Genomic DNA, 20,901 nt, shown 5'->3' with positions numbered 1-20,901 from the left:
TCAATTGGTAAAGGCAAAAATAGCTGACGTGAAAAGTTATTCAAGTCTTCCCATTGCTTATGTACTGTCCAACTTGCCTGTCACTGAAGGAACATTTAACTACCTTACCCTGGATACCACCTAGCATGTTGTTCCCAAGGGTCTTCACTGGGCTTCCAATCAGTTAGCCCTCCTCCACAGTGAAAGCACTTTACTTTATCACCTTCACCTAAGAAACACACAAGTAAAAATACATGTATTTGTGCAATTACAAGCTTACCCCAAAATATCCTTTTAAATACTATAAAATTAAGCATTTCTAAATTACATGAAAGTCTCATAGCTTAAAAGAAGATATCTGAATTCACATCTAAGTAACAGATAAGATCATTTGAGGAGGAAATACACACTAAATTCACTGATTCAATTTGAGGTATTTTACAGAAGACAAAAATAAAATTTCCCAATTTTTATGTGAAAAATCACAATTGCTTTAACATATGTCATTTGGGGCCATCAATGCTACATTTACTTTTTCAAACTGTGAAACTTTAACAATAAAGTTCAGCATAATGAAATTACAGGATAAGTTTCTCTAAGGTTATAGCTATATGACACTAAACAAACTTTTAAGATTGCTATATGATACTAAGTAAATAAAATATTGAAATAACTTATATTTTGTATGTTGGCACTATTCAATCTTAAAGTAACTGGGTCAGATATATAACGGTATAATTTTTCTGAATATTCCTGGAAGCCATCACACTAATGGCCCTTCCTTCCCTACTGACATGTCTACAGCAGTCCATTTGAAAAGTGCTCATTTTAAGCAATAAGGCACCTTTCGAATATACAGGGCAGCTTTCAAATATATAGTCTATGTACAGAAGGCAGGTATCAATTTTAACATCAGCCAAAGTAAACTCCCTAATGTTAACTCTTCTTACAGGGTTGTTGTGAGGCATAGGGAAAATGCATGTAATATACGTATTGAGCACATATAGTAGGTGTGCAATAAATTATAGTTAGTATTACTCTCAGACCTATTCTTCTATCAGGGATATCTATCATCTTTTGCATGTCATTCTTCTCCAAAACACAATTACGTAAAGATAAATATGACTCATAATATGGTAATCTTTTCCACGTAAATTCAGTGGTTATATTATAGAGTCAACATAAGGGTTCACAGAATAATACTAATATAAATAATGATGTCAGCCTACACCTAAATATTTACCAGTTCAGGGGGCAAATAGCATCTATTTACTTTTTAGGAGCCCTGGGATAGTTGGAAAGTTATTTATTAGCCTAATTTTATAATAAAGTTTACCTAAAGCATAAAATCCAGCTCTTGCAAGCTGCTCCTTGTTAACTGAGTATATCCACGTCCCAAATGTAATGATCCGTGCTTCGTAATCTGCCATGGCTGGATTTCTTGGAGGATTTGTTGAATTTGGGAAATTCCTATCAGGACTCACGACATCAGATTCACTTTGAATATTAAAATTCCGGCCCAATACAAAGAAGCAATTAGGAAAGTGTCGCCTGTGTTCTGACCATGCACGATCACAAGGTTCCCAATTTTTCAGTTTCCCGCCACAACAAAAGCATTGTACTTGATCATCAATACCTGTGTAGTAGAGTCCAGCACTAGCTAACTCTCTTGGGGTTAAGTGGGCATAGTCTGGCCAGTTCTGAAATGACTTTAATCTAGCTTCTTCACTACACATGGCAGGGTTCCTTGGGTATATGGTGTCTGATAAATCTACAACCTGTCCAGTTCTCAAAAGATAGTCTGCATGAGTCTCAGATGGCCTTTCTAAAACAAAATGATTTCTGTTCCCCAGATAGTTTTCAGCTTTGTACTGACCATTTTGGACACCAGGATTTGTAGGCTGTGCAGCATTATTTTCGAAATAAAAGCCATTGATAAATCTGCAATTTGGGGATACTTTCCTGTGTCTTCCAACTGCTGAGTCTCCATACTGCCATCTATCTACTGCTGCATGACAACTAAAGCACCGCACGGTGTCTCCTTCACCAGTGTATAGAAAACCAGCTCGTGCTAGTGTTGATGCTGAAACAGGACTACTACTTGGAAAATTAGCAAAAGTTTTTAATCTATTAAACTCTTCTACAAATTCTTCATCCTTACTGATGTCTTCAGGTACACAAGTTTTAGATCCTTCAAAACTGTTAAAAGTCATCTTCTCTTGAAAATAGGACTTGTCCACCTTTTCTAAAAAGAGAACGTTACATTAGGAAATCCAAAAATGTCAAAGACAAGCAATATACTTTTGATATTAGGAGTTAACAAATTACCCACTGATGACACAATCTTTAAGAAACATTCTAATTCTAAATACTAGAATTCTACATTACCACATGATTCAGGTTATAAAGTAAAAACTAGCATTTTTGTTTTCTCTTTTAGAGGAAAGTAATATTTAAGCAGGTAGATCAGAACTATTCATTTTTAAGTGCTTATTTTACATAAATATGAAAACTATGTGATGCAGAATATATTAAAATTATTAACCACGTAAAATCATTAATTAGGAAAAACACGAAAGAAGCATAAAATATGCAGATTCTTAAAGTCTATGCATAATTGTTATAATGGATCATTGTATATTCAAGGCATCTAAGTTCAGTTTTTACAATTAAAAAAAAGAATGTTCAGAATATTCTTTATTGATTAGCAAAAGGTAAGTTTTATTCACAATGTTGGTTCCAATGTATTAAGAGCATCAAACGTTTATGATTTTCACGTATAAACAGAGTCCATTTTTGTTAGAATTGGATCATTTCAAATGTATATAATACTGCCCTCTAGAGGGTGGCTCAGGAAAAATACTAAGTACTTGTAGACCTTAACTGTAGTTACTTTTGCTATCAACTGCCCACGGTCAAGAAACAATCTGTTCAAATGGAAGAGAAGTACTATTGCAGCCTCATTAGAGCTGCCAAATTACAGCTGTGTAATATTTAACCAAGATAAAATACTAAAAGGAACTGGTTGGATTATGAGAAGAGTGGCCAAGATAATTTATCCTCCAAACCTGAACTCTTTTTTTTTTTTCTGAACTCTTTTGAAAGTGAAAAATGATGCTACTAATAATTACATTGGGACAAGAGGCACAAATCAGGGTTGCCCCAGGCAAACCTGGTTCTCTAGAACCTAACACTGTTCCTGACACAGTGTTCAGTACATGCTTGCCAAATGCAAAATGAAAGAATGGTCACAATGACTCTGTCTCTACTTCATATGTATAGTAACTGATTTCTTGGGAAGAATTAGCAGCTCTTTTGGCCTTATGCTGGCACAATATGTCTTGGAACATCATCTCTCTTGGAGTTAATGTACAACAAAAGGCTTCTGTCTTGCAGGCTGGCAATGGACTTCAGTCTTTCCTGGACCCAATTTACAATGGTATGAATTCATATACACCTCAAGAGCTGAGTTATATCTGCATACAACAATTTTTGGAAGACAGTCTCCATGATTTTTGATTATTGTTTCCCAGATGTCTGAAAACATTCCAACACTAGCTTCAAGACTCTTTGTTGAATCAGCATAAGCTAGATGACAAAAACCATGGTTCAAAGAAACCAAGGCTGGCTGATAGGCTAATGAGATAAAATAGGGATATGTGTAAAGTCTTATATTCTGACTTAAAAAATCTGTGGTACAACTAAAGGAAGATGGAATCTTGGTTTGGAAAGAAGTCATGTGAAGGGAAACCTCCAGATTAAAGTCTTGGGATTTGAGTTAATTACAAACTCATCATGAGCCAACATTACATGGCAGCTAAAAAACTTGAAGTAACTTCAGTCTGCATTAACGTCCAGGTGTGCAACATCCAGATTCAATTCTGCTACATACTGAGTATTATTTTTAATTCTGAACACATTTTAGAAGGGACATTAACAAAGTATAACGTCCATAGAGGGCAATCAGGATGATGAAAATGGTATCCTATGAAGAACAGTTGGAAGAGTCAAGTATTTATCTCAAAGGGAAAAGAAAACTGTAGGGAGAGGGGTGTAGAGGATAGAATAACTATCTAAAAGGCAGTCATGTAGAAAAGGGATCCAAATTCTGCTTAGCTTGAGGGCAGAATTAAAGTTAATGAATATAATTAAAGCCAGTAGATTTTAACCCAATACAAGGATGAACAGCTACAACAATCAATATCAGTATAAAATGGATTGGGTTGTCTTGTAGCTTATGAATTCCTCTCATCACTGGAAGGGACTTTGGCATGGACTAGGAGACAGGATTAAACATTTCTAAGTCTATAATTATCCTGAAGAATAAATGCTGAATATAATCTAAAACATAGGAAAGTTACCTTCTCTGAGGTGGTTAAGTTTTGTTTCTCAGGTCAACCAAAATAGAAGTGTAAAATCAATGATCTATTCTCATTTCATAATAGTGAATATTTTGCATGGTTCAAGTAGTCATCCCATTTCAGATAATATTAGATAAAGCTCCATCATTCAACACTAGCAGGAGAATCTCTATTTGAAGCTTTCAAGTGGAGACCTCATCTTCCCAGGGGTTATTTCCATGCTAACAGTTTAGATTTCACTGTTTTGAAAAGCAGATATTTATTCAGAAGCACTCAACTGAAAACTACATATACATTATCAGAGTGTGAGCTTTTGGAGAAGGGTGAGAAAACAGAACTACCAGAAAGGTTAAGAGTAAAAGAGAGAAAACCGATTGACAAAAGACAGAAACCTTGGGACTGGAGGAAAGCGCCAAAAGAAAGGGATGGGAGATGATTTAAAAAAAAAAGTATTTAAGTGAAATGCAGGTGGGGAAGATGATATTTAGAAAATAAGTATATGAGGGGCACAGGAATTGTGAATACAGAAGAAAATGAGGTATGAATACTAGAGAAGGTTTTGGATGTGAAAAGGTCTGAGTGGAATAAAGTATGCTGAGGTAACTTAAGGCCTCTTTGTGAAAGCACATTCAGGCTTTGTACCGGGTAAGGAGAAAAGTAAGAAGGCACACAGAGAGAAAGATGTCCAAGAAAGCTTTGACATAAAGGGGCCAGGCAGTCAGAAATCTTGAGGGAACAGTGGTTGGGAAAAATGGCACTCTGAAAGCCAACACTGGCATAAAAAGAATCAGCAAGCGGTGGTACATGTTTATATGAGGGGTATGGAAGATTTCAAGATGGTGAGACGTTGTGTTTAAAACATAATTATAATGATGACCCAAAACCTATGGGATGCAGCAAAAGCAGTTCTAAGGGGGAAGTTTATAATAATACAATCCTACCTCAAGAAACAAGAAACATCTCAAATAAACAACCTAACCTTACACCTAAAGCAATTAGAGAAAGAAGAATAAAAACACCCCAAAGTTAGCAGAAGGAAAGAAATCATAAAGATCAGATCACAAATAAATGAAAAAGAAATGAAGGAAATAATAGCAAAGATCAATAAAAACTAAAAGCTGGTTCTTTGAGATGATAAACAAAATTGATAAACCATTAGCCAGACTCATCAAGAAAAAAGGGAGAAGACTCAAATCAACAGAATTAGAAATGAAAAAGGAGAAGTAACAACTGACACTGCAGAAATACAAAGGATCATGAGAGACTACTACAAGCAACTATATGCCAATAAAATGGACAACCTGGAAGAAATGGACAAATTCTTAGAAAAGTACAACCTTCCAAGACTGAACCAGGAAGAAACAGAAAATATGAACAGACCAATCACAAGCACTGAAATTGAAACTGTGGTTAAAAATCTTCCAACAAACAAAAGCCCAGGACCAGATGGCTTCACAGGTGAATTCTATCAAATATTTAGAGAAGAGCTAACACTTATCCTTCTCAAACTCTTCCAAACTATAGCAGAGGGAGGAACACTCCCACACTCATTCTATGAGGCCACCATCACCCTGATACCAAAACCAGAAAAAGATGCCACAAAAAAGAAAACTATGGGCCAACATCACTCATGAACATAGATGCAAAAATCCTCAACAAAATACTAGCAAACAGAATCCAACAGCACATTAAAAGGATCATAACTATGATCAAGTGGGGTTTATCCCAGGAATGCAAGGATTCTTCAATATACGAAAATCAATCAATGTGATACACCATATTTATTTATTTATTTATTTATTTATGGCTGTGTTGGGTCTTTGTTTCTGTGCGAGGGCTTTCTCTAGTTGCGGCAAGCGGGGGCCACTCTTCATTGTGTGATACACCATATTAACAAGCTGAAGGATAAAAACCGTATGATCATCTCAATAGATGCAGAAAAAGCTTTCGACAGAGTTCAACACCCATTTATGATAAAAACACTCCAGAAAGTGGACATACAGGGAACCTACCTCAACATAATAAAGACCATATATGACAAACCCACAGCCAACATCATTCTCAATGGTGAAAAACTGAAACCATTTCCTCTAAGATCAGGAACAAGACAAGGTTGCCCACTCTCACCGCTACTATTCAACATAGTTTTGGAAGTTTTAGCCACAGCAATCAGAGAAGAAAAAGAAATAAAAGGAATCCAAATCAGAAAAGAAGAAGTAAAACTGTCACTGTTTGGAGATGACATGACACTATACATAGAGAATCCTAAAGATGCTACCAGAAAACTACTAGAGGTAATCAATGAATTTGGTAAAGTAGCAGGATACAAAATGCAGAGAAATCTCTTGCATTCCTATACACTAACAATAAAAAAATCTGAAAGAGAAAATAAGACACTGATGAAAGAAATTAGAGATGATACAAACAGACGGAGGGATATACCGTCATGTTCTTGGATTGGAAGAATCAACACTGTGAAAATGACTATACTAACCAAAGCAATCTACAGATTCAATGCAATCCCTATCAAACTACCAATGGCAGTTTTCACAGAACTAGAACAAAAATTTCACAGTTTGTATGGAAACACAAAAGACCCCGAAAAGCCAAAGCAATCTTGAGAAAGAAAAACAGAGCTGGAGGAATCAGGCTCCCTGACTTCAGACAATACCACAAAGCTACAGTAATCAAAACAGCATGGTACTGGCACAAAAACAGAAATATAGATCACTGGAACAGGATACAAAGCCCAGAGACAAACCCACGCACATTTGGCCACCTTATCTTTGACAACGGAGGCAAGAATATACAATGGCGAGGAGACAGCATCTTCAATAAGTGGTGCTGGGAAAACCGCACAGCTACATGTAAAAGAATGAAATTAGAACACTTCCTAACACCATAAACAAAAATAAACTCAAAATGGATTAAAGACCTAAATGTAAGGCCAGACACTATAAATCTCTTAGAGGAAACCATAGGCAGAACACTCCATGACATAAATCACAGCAAGATCCTTTTTGACCCACTTCCTAGAGCAATGGAAATAAAAACAAAAAATAAACAAATGGGGGCTTCCCTGGTGGCACAGTGATTAAGAATCCACCTGCCAATGCAGGGGACATGGGTTCGATCCCTGGTCCAGGAAGATCCCACATGCTGCGGAGCAACTAAGCCCGTGCAGCACAACTACTGAGCCTGCGCTCTAGAGCCCGCGAGCCACAACTACTGGAGCTCACGTGCCACAACTACTGAAGCCTGCGTGCCTAGAGCCCGTGCTCTGTCACAAGAGAAGCCACTGCAATGAGAAGTCCGTGCACCACAATGAAGAGTAGCCCCCGCTCGCCGCAACTAGAGAAAGCCCGCGCGCAGCAACAAAGATACAACGCAGCCAAAAATAAATAAATTTGTTTAAAAATAAATAAATAAACAAATGGGACCTAATGAAACTTAAAACCTTTTGCACAGCAAAGGAAACCATAAACAAGACGAAAAGACAACCGTCAGAATGGGAGAAAATATTTGTAAACGAATCAACGGACAAAGGATTAATATCCAAAATATATAAACAGCTCATGCAGTTCAATATTAAAGAAACAAACAACCCAATCCAAAATGGACAGAAGACCTAAATAGACATTTCTCCAAAGGAGACATACAGATGGCCAAGAAGCACATGGAAAGCTGCTCAACATCACTAATTATTAGAGAAATGCAAATCAAAACTACAGTGAGGTATCACCTCACACCAGTTAGAATGGGCATCATCAGAAAATCTACAAACAATATATCATGGAAAGGGTGTGGAGAAAAGAGAACCCTCTTGCACTGTTGGTGGGAATGTAAAGTGATATAGCCACTATGGAGAACAGTATGGAGGTTCCTTAAAAAGCAAAAAATAGAACTGCCATATGACCCAGCAATCCCACTACTGGGCATATACCCTGAGAAAACCGTAATTCAAAAAGAGTCATGTACCACAATGTTCACTGCAGCACTATTTACAATAGCCAGGACATGGAAGCAACCTAAGTGTCCATCGACAGATGAATGGATAAAGAAGATGTGGCACATATATACAATGGAATATTACTCAGCCATAAAAAGAAACGAAATTGAGTTATTTGTAGTGAGGTGGATGGACCTAGAGTCTGTCATACAGAGTGATGTCAGAAAAAGAAAAACAAATACCGTATGCTAACACATACATATGGAATCTAAAAGAAAATGGTTCTGATGAACCTAGGGGCAGGACAGGAATAAAGACCCAGAGGTAGAGATTGGACCTGAGGACACGGGGAGGGGGAAGGGTAAGCTGGGACGAAGTGAAAGAGTAGCACTGACATATATACACTACCAAATGTAAAACAGATAGCTAGTGGGAAGCAGCTGCATAGCACAGGGAGATCAGCTCGTGCTTTGTGACCACCTAGAGGGGTGGGATAGGGAGGGTGGGAGGGAGATGCAAGAGGGAAGGGATATAGGGATATATGTATACATATAACCGACTCACTCTGTTATACAGCAGAAACTAATACAACATTGTAAAGCAATTATACTCCAATAAAGATGTTAAAAAAAAAAGCGCAAAACACTCAGTTACAGGTAACTTGTTACAGCAGCTATAGGAAACTGACGTTGTTTCTATTTCTTTTTGGTTAGACGCTGCCTAAATGTTGAGGATTTCTTTTAATTTCTCTAGTTACGTTCCTCTTTGGACAAGTGAGTATAATTTAACCAACTGGATTTCATCTAACATCTACATCTGTCAAGCAACTGGGACTGCTAACATATTACCAGTGCATGTTAGCCAAGTGACACCTATTTAAAATAGGACTCAAATTACTTTTATAGCATAACAAGTTGATTTTAAAATTTACGACTGTTTTAAAGCACAGAAAACCTTTTATTCTAAGAGGGAAAGATTTAAAAATTCCTGGGGAGGGGCTTCTCTGGTGGCGCAGTGGTTAAGAATCCGCCTGCCAATGCAGGGGACACGGGTTCGAGCCCTGGTCCGGGAAGATCCCACATGCCGCGGAGCAACTAAGCCCATGCGCCACAACTACTGAGCCTGCGCTCTAGAGCCTGTGAGCCACAACTACTGAAGCCCACGCACCTGGAGCCTGTGCTCCGCAACAAGAGAAGCCACCGCAATGAGAAGCCCATGCACTGCAATGAAGAGTAGCCCCTCCTCGCCACAACTAGAGAAAGCCCACACGCAGCAACGAAGACCCAATGCAGCCAAAAATAAAATAAATTTTTTTAAAATGTTAAAAAAAAATGAAGGCTTAATAAGCTTCAAAGAAAAAAATAAAACATACATATACCTGTACATATACATACAGACAGTATACGTGTGTGTGTGTGTGTGCGTGTGTGTGTGTATTTATTTAGCCTAGTCAGCTGGGTAAAGATAGCCATGGGCATGTGCCAAGGAGAGGAGACTGACTGCTTCTCTAGCAATAATGCAGGAATATGGGGAGTTGGAGGGGAGAAAAAAACACACAGAAAACCCACTTACCTGGTATTTGCACACAATACAAAAGTTTCTATTTCCCTCAGGTTTTTATTATTAAAGTTGTCAAATATATAGAACAAAGGTTATTTTAAATGTGAAAAGGATATAAAGTAGGATGTACATCTGACTGCAACTGTGTGAAAATATATACTCATGGACAAACCTGGAGGTAATTTTTAATATACGGGTAAAATATGTTAGTTAAGGTGACAGGATTATAGGTGACCTTTTTCTCCAAAATGTCTTTAATAATATTTTTACTTAAAGTCTCTCCAGTTAGCACCACTGGCCTGGGTCAGGAGCCTGGTCATGGGGAAGGCAGCCGAGAGCAAAGAGGTGGATGGGCTAGTTGCCCCCTCATCCTCCTCCGCCAGGGTTCTGCAGTCACCAAAGCAGAGGGAGATAGGATGGAGTTGTGTCTCCACTTGCACCACAGACAGGCTGCCCCAGCCACCCTGTGGAGCTCAGCATTGAGACCCAAGCCACCTCTGCAGGTGCGTTTGGTGAGTTGCAGGCTCCTGGGCTACAGCCCCTGCACTCAGCATGACTGCGGCTGCCAGGGCATCCTAGAGAAGAGCAGGTTTGGCACAGAATTTCATCAGTTTTTGATAGAAAGAGCAAAACTTGGACATTTTGAGGAGTTTTATGGATTACTGCAACATGTTCATAAGATACCTAATGTTGACATTTTTTTAGGCTATACAGACATCCAGGGATACTTACTATCTATAAATAAAGATGATAATTATCACATAACTGCTTCAACAACCAACCTGCTGCTTAGGATTTTTACACAGAAAAAAAGGAAGAAGCAAACAGTGCCTTTGGTACAGACATGCTAATGAAGAAGGAAAATGTTTTAACCAATGTTCTGTCAACCACAGAAAAAAGCCAGACCTAGTAATTGGTATGCACCAAGACTTCAGATGTGTGTCTTCTATTACAGATGTTGACATTCCCCCAGAAACACACCATAGGATTAGTTCATCTTTACAAACACAACACTGAACATTCCCTACGGACTCTATAGCTGGGATGGTTTCATTCTAAGGGAGACACTACATGGCTTAGAGAAGGTCCCAGGGATCTTTTGTGTGTGTGTGTGTGCTATTTTTGTTTTTTAAATTTTTGACCATGCTGTGTGGCATGTGGGATCATAGTTCCCCGACCAGGGATTGAACCTGCACTGGAAGCACAGAGTCTTAACCGCTGGACCGTCAAGGAAGTCCCTTCCTCCCCCCACCCATCCCCCCGCCAGGGATCTTTATATCCTGGCTTATTTCAGGAGGTCTGGCTCGCAGCACAGGACTATATTGGCTGCTAATGATTAAGTGTTAGAAGTTAATGGTATAGAAGTTTCAGGGAAGAGCTTTGATCAAGTAATAGGATGACTGCAAACAGCTACAACCTCACCATAATAGAAGGCAAGTAAACAGGAGAATAACGTTAGGAACAGTAGCACTTATGGCAGCTCTAGCCAATCTACTGATAATAGCTTTCTTGGCTATCCACAGCAGATTGAACCAAACATTGAGCCAAAGGATGAAGATGACATTATTACTGAAGACAGCGGTGTGCCACACTAGATTCCTAAAGCTGTTCCTACTATCAAAAGACTGGAATGGTTAACCCAAATAGAACAAACTCAGTTTTGAGTCTGGACAGAATAGTTTTATTCCGTCTAATTAAATGAGTTTAGCACCCCTAGCAAATGGTACAAATAGAATTTGAAACACATGTTCCAGATCAAAAACTCTTAGAAGACGGAACAATCATAACATCATGAAACCATCGTTTGAATGTTTTCTGAGTGAGGATGTCACAGGACTTGTAAATTTGGCTAGTTTAAGAACTTTTAAACCTCCGAGCCAATGACCTGGAATAGGCATGAGAACAATAATGTTGTAAGTTTAAAATGTTCTTAAAATAAATAGAAACAGAAAATAGATTAGTGGTTGCTTACAGCTGGGAGAGGAGGGGAATGGGGAATAACTGCAAATGGTTACTGACTGGGTTTCTTTTCGGAGTAATGAAAATATTCTAAATTAGACTGTAATGGTGGTTGTGCAACTCTGAATATACTAAAATCACTGAACTGTACACCTTAAAATTAATTTTATGGTATGTGAATTATATCTCAATAAAGCTGTTTAAATGCTTTTCAAATAGTAGTTTGGTAATTGTTAGTACAAACTTTGGTGGATCAGAGTTGATTTTAAGTCTAAAACAAAGGGAGCTCTGCTAATCAAATTATATGCTTTTGATATGGAAAACTAGATGCTACAGTACATTTTCAGAACTATGTGAGAGGACTAAATTATTTCTGTTTGAAGTGGTTAAATATTTAACCTGTTACAAAGATTCCAGTTAGTTTTTCCTTTAACCACATTCTTTACATTTTAATGTGAGGTCTGATTTTCTTTTGGTACTCTGAGGACCTCAGTTCTTGTGTACCCCGTATTTTATTTCTTAATGTTGTTCTTTTGTTGCTAATTGTTACAAATCATTTTCTGAAATGCATTATTTTCTAACTTCTAAGAAATCAAACCAATTGGCTGTTCTTAGGAGTTTCATTCCACATTATGAAGCACTGAAGCTATGTTCCTAAATTATGAAATTCTGTGACAGTTTTTCACATTGATGTTTGTCCTATAGATTATATATTTATAAAATAATTCCAAATAGGTATAATTTATGTTTTAAAATGTAGTTAATTTCATTGACTCTGGTAATATAGGAGACACTCTCCTTTAATTCTTATCCTCATTCCTAATCTCATTGGAAAGCATTCCTTTTGTTTTGGGTGTGTGTATCTGTATATATGTTGGTAGGCTTTTGAACTTTTTTAATGTACATATGGTCCCCAACTTACAGTGGTTTGACTTATGATTTTTCCAGTTTATAACGGTGCGAAAGTGATACGCATTCAGTAGAAACCCTACTTCGAATTCTGATCTTTTCCTGGGCTAGCATAGTCTGATACTCTGTAGTGATGCTGGGCAGCACGGCGAGCCACAGCTACCAGTCAGCCCAGGAGATCACGAGGGTCAATAACTGATATACTCATAAATTTTCTGTACCTTACAACCATTCCATTTTTCACTTTCAGTATTTGATAAATTACATGAGACATTCCACACTTTATTATAAAATAGGCTTTGCGTTACATGATTTTGCCCAACTGTAAGCTAATGTAAGTGTTCTGAGCACACTTAAAGTAGGCTAGGCTAAGCTATGATGTTTGGTAGGTTAGGTGTATTAAATGAATCTTCAGCTTATGATACTTTCAACTTAGGATGGTTTTATTGGGATGTAACCTCATTGTAAGTTGAGGAAGATCTGTATTCAAGTAGTGCAAATTGTTCTGGATATAAAGTGCACTTAGATTAAAAGGTTTTTACACACAGGACAAGCCTGTGCACTTTTTGTGCAAAGATTTTGGATTTTCTTCAGTGGGATTATTCTGGGAACACTGCCTACACTTTAAGAGAAAGCTGTGGTATTTACCACTGACAAGTTAAGTTTATCTATATTATTTTCATTAGGCTATTTATTTCCCACACATCCACTTAGAACAAGTAAGTGTGAGGCTGCGAACTTTCATTCTTTACCTGATTTCTTTGGTATTTATCATTGTACAATGTGCATAAGCACTACAGTATGCATGTACATAGAAATTAAGAATATTATGAAGTTCCCTGTGGTTTATAGATAATTCCCCCCAAAATTATTAATTCATCTTATAATAGGGCTAGTATGGATGCCTTTGTAACAGTTGTGTGCTATTAAAACAATGAAGGATCAAATGATTCCCTTTTAAAGAATAGCTTCTCTAAATGGTTAAAAAAATATGAAGAAATAAATTCTTGATTAATTGAAAAAAAAAACCTCTAATGTTAAAGCAATAGAAAAAAAAATCCCATGCAGGGAAACATTTTTGTGAGATTTAATATCAGAAAACTACTCAGAAATGTATTTAAGTATTAAGCTTTCTAATAAAAATCTTACTTGAAATGAAAATTAACAGTAATTTCTTAAAGTGACTACTATTTGGTAGTCAATTATTACAGTGTAAGTAATTTTTTTTAAGAAGTTGAATATTTTATTATTAAACTGTTTCTTATTTTCCTGCAAGGCTGTTGCTTCACTGTATAAAAATAGCACCAGCAAACATAGTATATTGCAAAATTAAGATAGTAATGTTCTTCACTGGACGCTATACAACTAACAAACTTTTCTCCACTGTCATTTATTTCCAGTGGCAAGTTCATTGAGTATTTTGACCCAAATCCAGGGATGGCTGTAAGCAAGTTACAATATTATATAAGGTTAAGATAACAATGTTATCCTTGAATTACATAATTTTTATAACTAGTTTTACCACAGATAATTTCAGGAATTCTGAGTATTATAACTGGACACTAGCCTAAAAATCACAGGGTGTTGTGAAAAAGATGCATAGTGTTTATCTGAAATCATTAGGAAGTTAAGGGGTATTTTCTTCAGGCAACATTGTTTCAAGTAGTTTCTTTTGCTAAAAGTTGCTTTTTAAAAATCTATCCACCACTAATTTAAGACAACTATGCTAGATTAAGTTGTTTCAAACTAGTTTATTTAGGGGTTCCATTTTCACTCCTCAATAGATTTTATGTATTTCTCATATGCTTCTTCACTCATTAGTTCATCTAGTTCTGAAGGGTTAGTGAGTGTCGTCTTGATCAGCCAACCATCTTCATAACAAGATTTGTTGACAAGTCCTGGATTTTCTGCTAGAGCTTCATTAATTTTAGTTACTTCTCCTGATAGAGGAGAATAGAGTTCACTAGCAGCTTTCACACTTTCCAAAGCACCAAATTCCTCGTTTGTTCAATTTTGTCCCAACTTCAGGCAGACTACAGTAAACAACATCTCCCAAAGCTTCCTGTGCAAAATTGCTGATTCCCACTGTTCCAACACCGTTTTCTGTTGTTACCCATTCATGTTTGTCTGTGAATTTACGACCCGACAGCAGAGCGGGGCCGGTGTGCAGCGCCCGGATGGCGCCCACCCGCAGTCCCCAGGGCCGCAGCGGGCAGGGCGCGTTGGGCGCAGAGATGGCGCGCAGGCTGCAGATCGCGGCCCACACGCTGTGCGCCACTCGCAGCGCCACGTTCGCAGGGGTGCAAAGGGTCTCCGCACAGCATCTAGAGCCCAGTGTAAGTAATTTAAAAAAACAATCTATCCCATAATATCATAAGTTTCAGTTATCACAGCATCTTAGAACAAAATAAGCAGGCAGTTTTATATGTGTACAAGACACTGAAGAAAGTAATTTTGAAGATTAATATAAATTTAATTATTTAAGATGGTATACTAGGGAACTATCTCTGATGACTGAAAGTTAACAATTACAAATACTTATTATATCTTTTTAAGACAAAGTAGCACCTGAATAACAAATCACTGTTCTTAACAAATAAGCAGCAAAACCTTTAGTCTTTTTCTATTGAGCTCATAGATCTCTACAACCTGTCTGTGTTTCACCCTTATGGTCTCTGGAAGAAATTCATTCAGTCACTGTAGACTCATTTAATGAACTAAAAATACTTATCGTCCCTGCAACCAAGGGCTTTGCTAATCTCTCATCATGAAAAAGCATTTCTTAAGTAACTATATTGACGTGGCACATTAAAAGGGAATTAAATGATTGTTATGGGTTGAATTGTGCCCCTTCAAAACTATGTTGAAGTCCTAACCACTGGTTAGGAATGTGACCTTATTTGGATATAGGGTCCTTGCAGATATAATCAAGTTCAGACAAGGTCATTAGGATGCCCTCATCCAATATGACTGATATTCTTGTAGGAAAAGGAGAAGAAACACAGGGAAGATGGCCATGTGAAGATAGAGGCAGAGACTGGAGTGATGATGTATTGACGAACCAAGGAACACCAAGGATCAATGGCAACACCAGAAGCTAAGAGAAAGCCATGGAACAGGTTCTCCCCAGCACCTTCAGAGACAGCATGTCCCTGCCAACACCTTGATTTTGGATGTCTAGCTACCAGAACTGTGAGAAAATTAATTTCTTATTTTTTTCTTTTTTTTGGCTGTGCCACGCGGCATGTGGGATCTTAGTTCCCTGACCAGGCATCAAACCCGGGCCTCCTGCAGTGGAAGCGTGGTTTTAACCACTGGACCACCAGGGAAGTCCCTGAATTTCTGTTGTTTTAAGTCACTCAGTTTGTGGTACTTTATTATGGCAGCCCTAAGAAACTAATATTGGGTTGGCCAAAAAGTTCATTTGGGTTTTTCCGTAAGAGCATACGGAAAAACCTGAAGGAACTTTTTGGCCAACCCAATACAATGATGTTAAAAATATGACAAAAATTAAGCAAACAATATAACCCTATTAGCTCCCACTGCAGTACTACCATGCTAACTGAAACACATTATGTAATTAAATAAGGGCATCTGTTAAAAACTCAGAAAACATGTTTTTTGAATCTCATCTATGACATCTTTCCTGATTCCTCCATTCAGAACCCTAGTAGACTACTCTTTGTGCCCTCACTATATCCTCTAAATAATCTGCTGAGGGGGCTTCCCTGGTGGTCCAGTGGTTAAGACTCCATGCTTCCACTGCAGGGGGCACGGGTTCAATCCCTGGTTGGGGAACTAAGATCCCGCATGCTGCGCAGTGCGGAAAGAGAGAGAGAGAGGGAGAAAAGAAAGAAAGAGAGAGAGAGAGAGAGAGAGAGAGAGAGAGAGAGGGAGGGAGGGAGGGAGGGAGAGAGAGAGAGAGAGAGAGAGAGAAAGAAAGAAAGAAAGAAAGAGAAAAAGACAGAAAGAGAGAGAGAGAAAGAAAGAAAAAGGAAGAAAGAAAGGAAGAAAAATAGCTGAGGAGCCAAGTTGTACTAGAACAAGACTGAATAATTTCTGCATGTGTGTATGTTTGTAGGTATACCTATATGTACGTTGTTTGAAGGAAGGTCCTTTATAGCAAGGGCTCTGTCTTATCACATTTGTATTCCCAATGCCTAAAGCAATGCGTGACACACAGTAGTGCTTCATCAACGTTGGGCAAAAGAATGAATGTTGGAGCACCTCTATTAGGTCACTGCTATCACTATCCCACATCCCACCCACCACCTCCACTGGACTCTTTAGATCACTGTGAGGACTAAAAATTGGTAATGTGCCATTGTGCCTAGGAAATGTGACCGAACTAGGAAATATATGCATACCAAGCAAACAGTACAACTCAGTGATAAAAACCTACACTAAAATCACATTTCAAAAATATAAGATTTGTAAAACTTTTCATAGTAACATCATAAAAATCTTATATGTGCTAACCCAAAACACCATCATAATTTAAAATTTATCTTAACATTCTCTCTTTGCTCATTATACGTAGAAATATTGTAAGATTTTTCTCATCAGTTGCTTTTTTCCCCTATAGAGGATCCAGCATAGAGATCTTGTCAAACAAGCAACATTCTCCTTAACCCAGTGGAGGTCAATCCCTTTTTTTTTTTTAAGATTATTATTTTTTAGATTTATTTTTGGCTGTGTTGGGTCTTAGTTGTGGCATGTGGGATCTTTCATTGCAGCACACGGGCTCTTTGTTGCGGTGCATGTCTTTCTCTAGTTGTGGCGTGCGGGTTTTCTTTTCTCTAGTTGTGGCGCACAGGCTCCAGGGCGCGTGGGCTCTGTAGTTGTAGCGTGGGGGTTCCAGAGCGCATGGGCTCTGTAGTTTGCGGCACGCAGGCTCTCTAGTTGAGGTGTGCAAGCTCAGTAGTTGTGGCGTGGTGGGCTTAGTTGCCCCGTGGCATGTGGGATCTTAGTTCCCTGACTAGGGATCGAACCCGCGTCCCATGCATTGGAGGGCAGATTCTTTACCACTGGACCACCAGGGAAGTCCCTCAATCCCTCTTTTAATGATCTTAAAGTGTTAGTTCCCTGCTTAGAAATAGCATTTTGATTTACAAAGCTGTAGTATCTAAGAAATGTATCTACGTAAAAATGTGACATAGTATAAAAAAGCTGTATTTTAAAAATGACATGCCCTAAACAAAAAGGGTATATATATATATATATATATATATATATATATACATATACATATATATGTGTATATATATGATTTTTTAAATTCAGCTTTTATACTATGATACATTTACATAAAAATTCAACTTTTAGGACTTCCCTGGTGGTGCAGTGGTTAAGAATCCGCCTGCCAATGCAGGGGACACGGGTTCGATCCCTGGTCCGGGAAGATCCCACATGCCGCGGAGCAACTAAGCCCGTGTGCCACAACTCCTGAGCCTGAGTTCTAGAGCCCGCGAGCCACAACTACTGAAGCACGTGCGCCTAGAGCCTGTGCTCCACAACAAGAGAAGCCACCGCAATAAGAAGCCCACGCACAGCAACAAAGACCCAATGCAGCCAAAATAAATAAATAAATAAAATTAAAAATTCAACTTTTAGCCAAATCGTTGATTTATACTACTAGGTTCTTCAAACTATGAGGCATATTTTCATTTAACTTTAAGTTAAATGGTCAATAAAACATTTTTGAGGTTAATTACATTCAGTCGAATCAAAAGTTCTCTCCCTAAAATTAAGCACTAGAGCCATTCAAATAACTGAATGGCATTAATGAGCACTTAGCCCATAAGCTCAGTCAATAACATCAACTTATTAATACTGCTGCCTACAATATATGCTTGATCACGAAGCCTACTTCTGTAAACACCTGAAAGGCCATACTGATAATCCACAAAGGGAGTATCAATTACATGTTCTATACTTAATTTAGAAAGTCATAGTAATACTTAAATTTGAGCCCAGACCTCCAATGTTTGCCAAATTATTTATAATAATTAACTCCACAGGTACAGTTCTCTCAGAATGGACCCACAGTAAGGTATTCCCTCATCTTTTTCTTTGTTTTTTTTTTTACTCTCATCTTTTTCAACAAATTGCAGGAATGTGTTCCCCAAAAGAATGTTTTGCATGAAGAATACACGGGTTTGGGCTCAAGAATTCACTCAAGATAATAAAAAGGCTAAAGATCACTAGTATCCCCTCCTCCATTTTACTGAAAACTGTTCAGAACTTAAAGACAATTTATAGTGCTCGTTAATCAAGTCTTTGATTCAAAAACAAACCATCTATATAACCCAAACTGTAGATCCATAACACAGATTAATACTATTTATGCCTACTCAGAGTCTAGATTAAAACCTTTGCTAAAATCAGAACAGGCAGAAAAACAAAATCTCATGATGGATATCAACCCAATATTTAATACAAACAACTGTTTTCCTTTTTAAAAGAGAGGGGGAAAAAGAATCCTACTATCCAGGCTGTGAATACTTTAATATGTTTATCCTTTAAGAACCTTTTCTGTGTGCATGTAACACATGCACGTTATAAATATTTCTAAAGGGGATTTATAGTATATGGTATTTTTATAATTTGCTTTTTTCTATTTAATAATATATCATAAGCATCTCTCCACATCAATTTTTATCTAGATTAGAACATTATTTTAAATGGATGACTAGTACCTGACTGTATGAATGTATTCATCATAACCTCACCAATTCCATATTGCTGAACATTAATTTTAGATGTATATTTTTAAAAAGAGAAAATACACACATGACCAAATAATTCAAGAGGTACAAAAGCTGCATCCATTCCACCCCTTATACCTTATACCTCTGGTTCCCTTCCTAGAAGCAGTCACTCTTACCAGTTTCTTCTGCATTCCTCCAGAGATAGGTTTTAAAAAACACAAATGTCGGACTTCCCTGGTGGCACAGTGGTTAAGAATAAGCCTGCCAATGCAGGGGACATGGGTTCTAGCCCTGGTCCAGGAAGATCCCGCATGCCGCGGAGCAACTAAGCCCGTGCGCCACAACTACTGAGCCTGCGCTGTAGAGCCTGCGAGCCACAACTACTGAAGCCTGTGCGCCTAGAGTCCGTGCTCCGCAACAAGAGAAGCCACCCGCTCGCTGCAACTAGAGAAAGCCCGTGCGCAGCAACGAAGACCCAATGCAGCGAAAAATAAAACAAATTTTAAAAAAACCTCAAATGTTAACATATTCTGACGGAGCTCTGTCCGCCACAGCAACAGTCAGCTCTACCCACCACCAGAGCCTCCCATCAAGCCTCTTAGATAGCCTCAACCACCAGAGGACAGACAGCAGAATCAAGAAAAACTACAATCCTGCAGCCTGTGGACCAAAACCCACAGTTACAGAAAGAGAGACAAGATGAAAAGGCAGAGGGCTATATATCAGATGAAGGAACAAGAAAAAACCCCAGAAAAACAACTAAATGAAGTGGAGATAGGCAACCTTCCAGAAAAAGAATTCAGAATAATGATAGTGAAGATGATCCAGGACCTCGGAATAAGAATGGAGGCAAAGATTGAGAAGATGCAAGAAATGATTAACAAAGACCTAGAAGAACTAAAGAACAAACAAACAGAGATGACCAATACAATAACTGAAATGAAAACTACACTAGAAGGAATCAATAGCAGAATAACTGAGGCAGAAGAACGGATAAGTGACCTGGAAGACAGAATGGTGGAATTCACTGCTGTGGAACAGAATAAAGAAAAAAGAATGAAAAGAAATGAAGACAGCCTAAGAGACCTCTGGGACAACATTAAACGCAACAACATTCGCATTATAGGGGTCCCAGAAGGAGAAGAGAGAGAGAAAGGACCAGAGAAAATATTTGAAGAGATTATAGTCGAAAACTTCCCTAACATGGGAAAGGAAATAGCCACCCAAGTCCAGGAAGCGCAGAGAGTCCCATACAGGATAAACCCAAGGAGAAACACGCCGAGACGCATAGTAATCAAAGTGGCAAAAATTAAAGACAAAGAAAAATTATTGAAAGCAGCAAGGGAAAAACGACAAATAACATACAAGGGAACTCCCATAAGGTTAACAGCTGATTTCTCAGCAGAAACTCTACAAGCCAGAAGGGAGTGGCATGATATACTTAAAGTGATGAAAGGGAAGAACCTACAACCAA

The 20,901-nt window shown here is 38.1% G+C and overlaps 1 protein-coding gene and 2 pseudogenes across 4 annotated transcripts in view; 1 reads left to right on the top strand and 2 right to left on the bottom strand.

The window, feature by feature from the left end:
* XIAP (X-linked inhibitor of apoptosis) overlaps positions 1-20,901 on the bottom strand; it is a 49,862-nt gene that overhangs the window by 17,698 nt on the left and 11,263 nt on the right. For all 4 annotated transcript variants that reach the window (XM_068533359.1, XM_068533362.1, XM_068533360.1 and 1 more), the window contains 2 exons: positions 1,316-2,224; positions 109-208 (listed from right to left, as the gene is read on the bottom strand). In XM_068533359.1, coding sequence (XP_068389460.1) covers positions 109-208; positions 1,316-2,192 — 977 coding nt within the window. In that variant the 5' untranslated portion in view covers positions 2,193-2,224. The remainder of the gene's footprint in view (positions 1-108; positions 209-1,315; positions 2,225-20,901) is intronic.
* On the top strand, positions 10,266-11,644 carry LOC137756422 (partitioning defective 6 homolog beta pseudogene; annotated as a pseudogene).
* On the bottom strand, positions 14,289-18,610 carry LOC137756421 (glycine cleavage system H protein, mitochondrial-like; annotated as a pseudogene).

Source organism: Eschrichtius robustus, chromosome X, assembly GCF_028021215.1.
Source record: "Eschrichtius robustus isolate mEscRob2 chromosome X, mEscRob2.pri, whole genome shotgun sequence".
Taxonomy (NCBI): domain Eukaryota; kingdom Metazoa; phylum Chordata; class Mammalia; order Artiodactyla; family Eschrichtiidae; genus Eschrichtius; species Eschrichtius robustus.
This window is presented reverse-complemented; position numbering and strand designations above follow the sequence as displayed.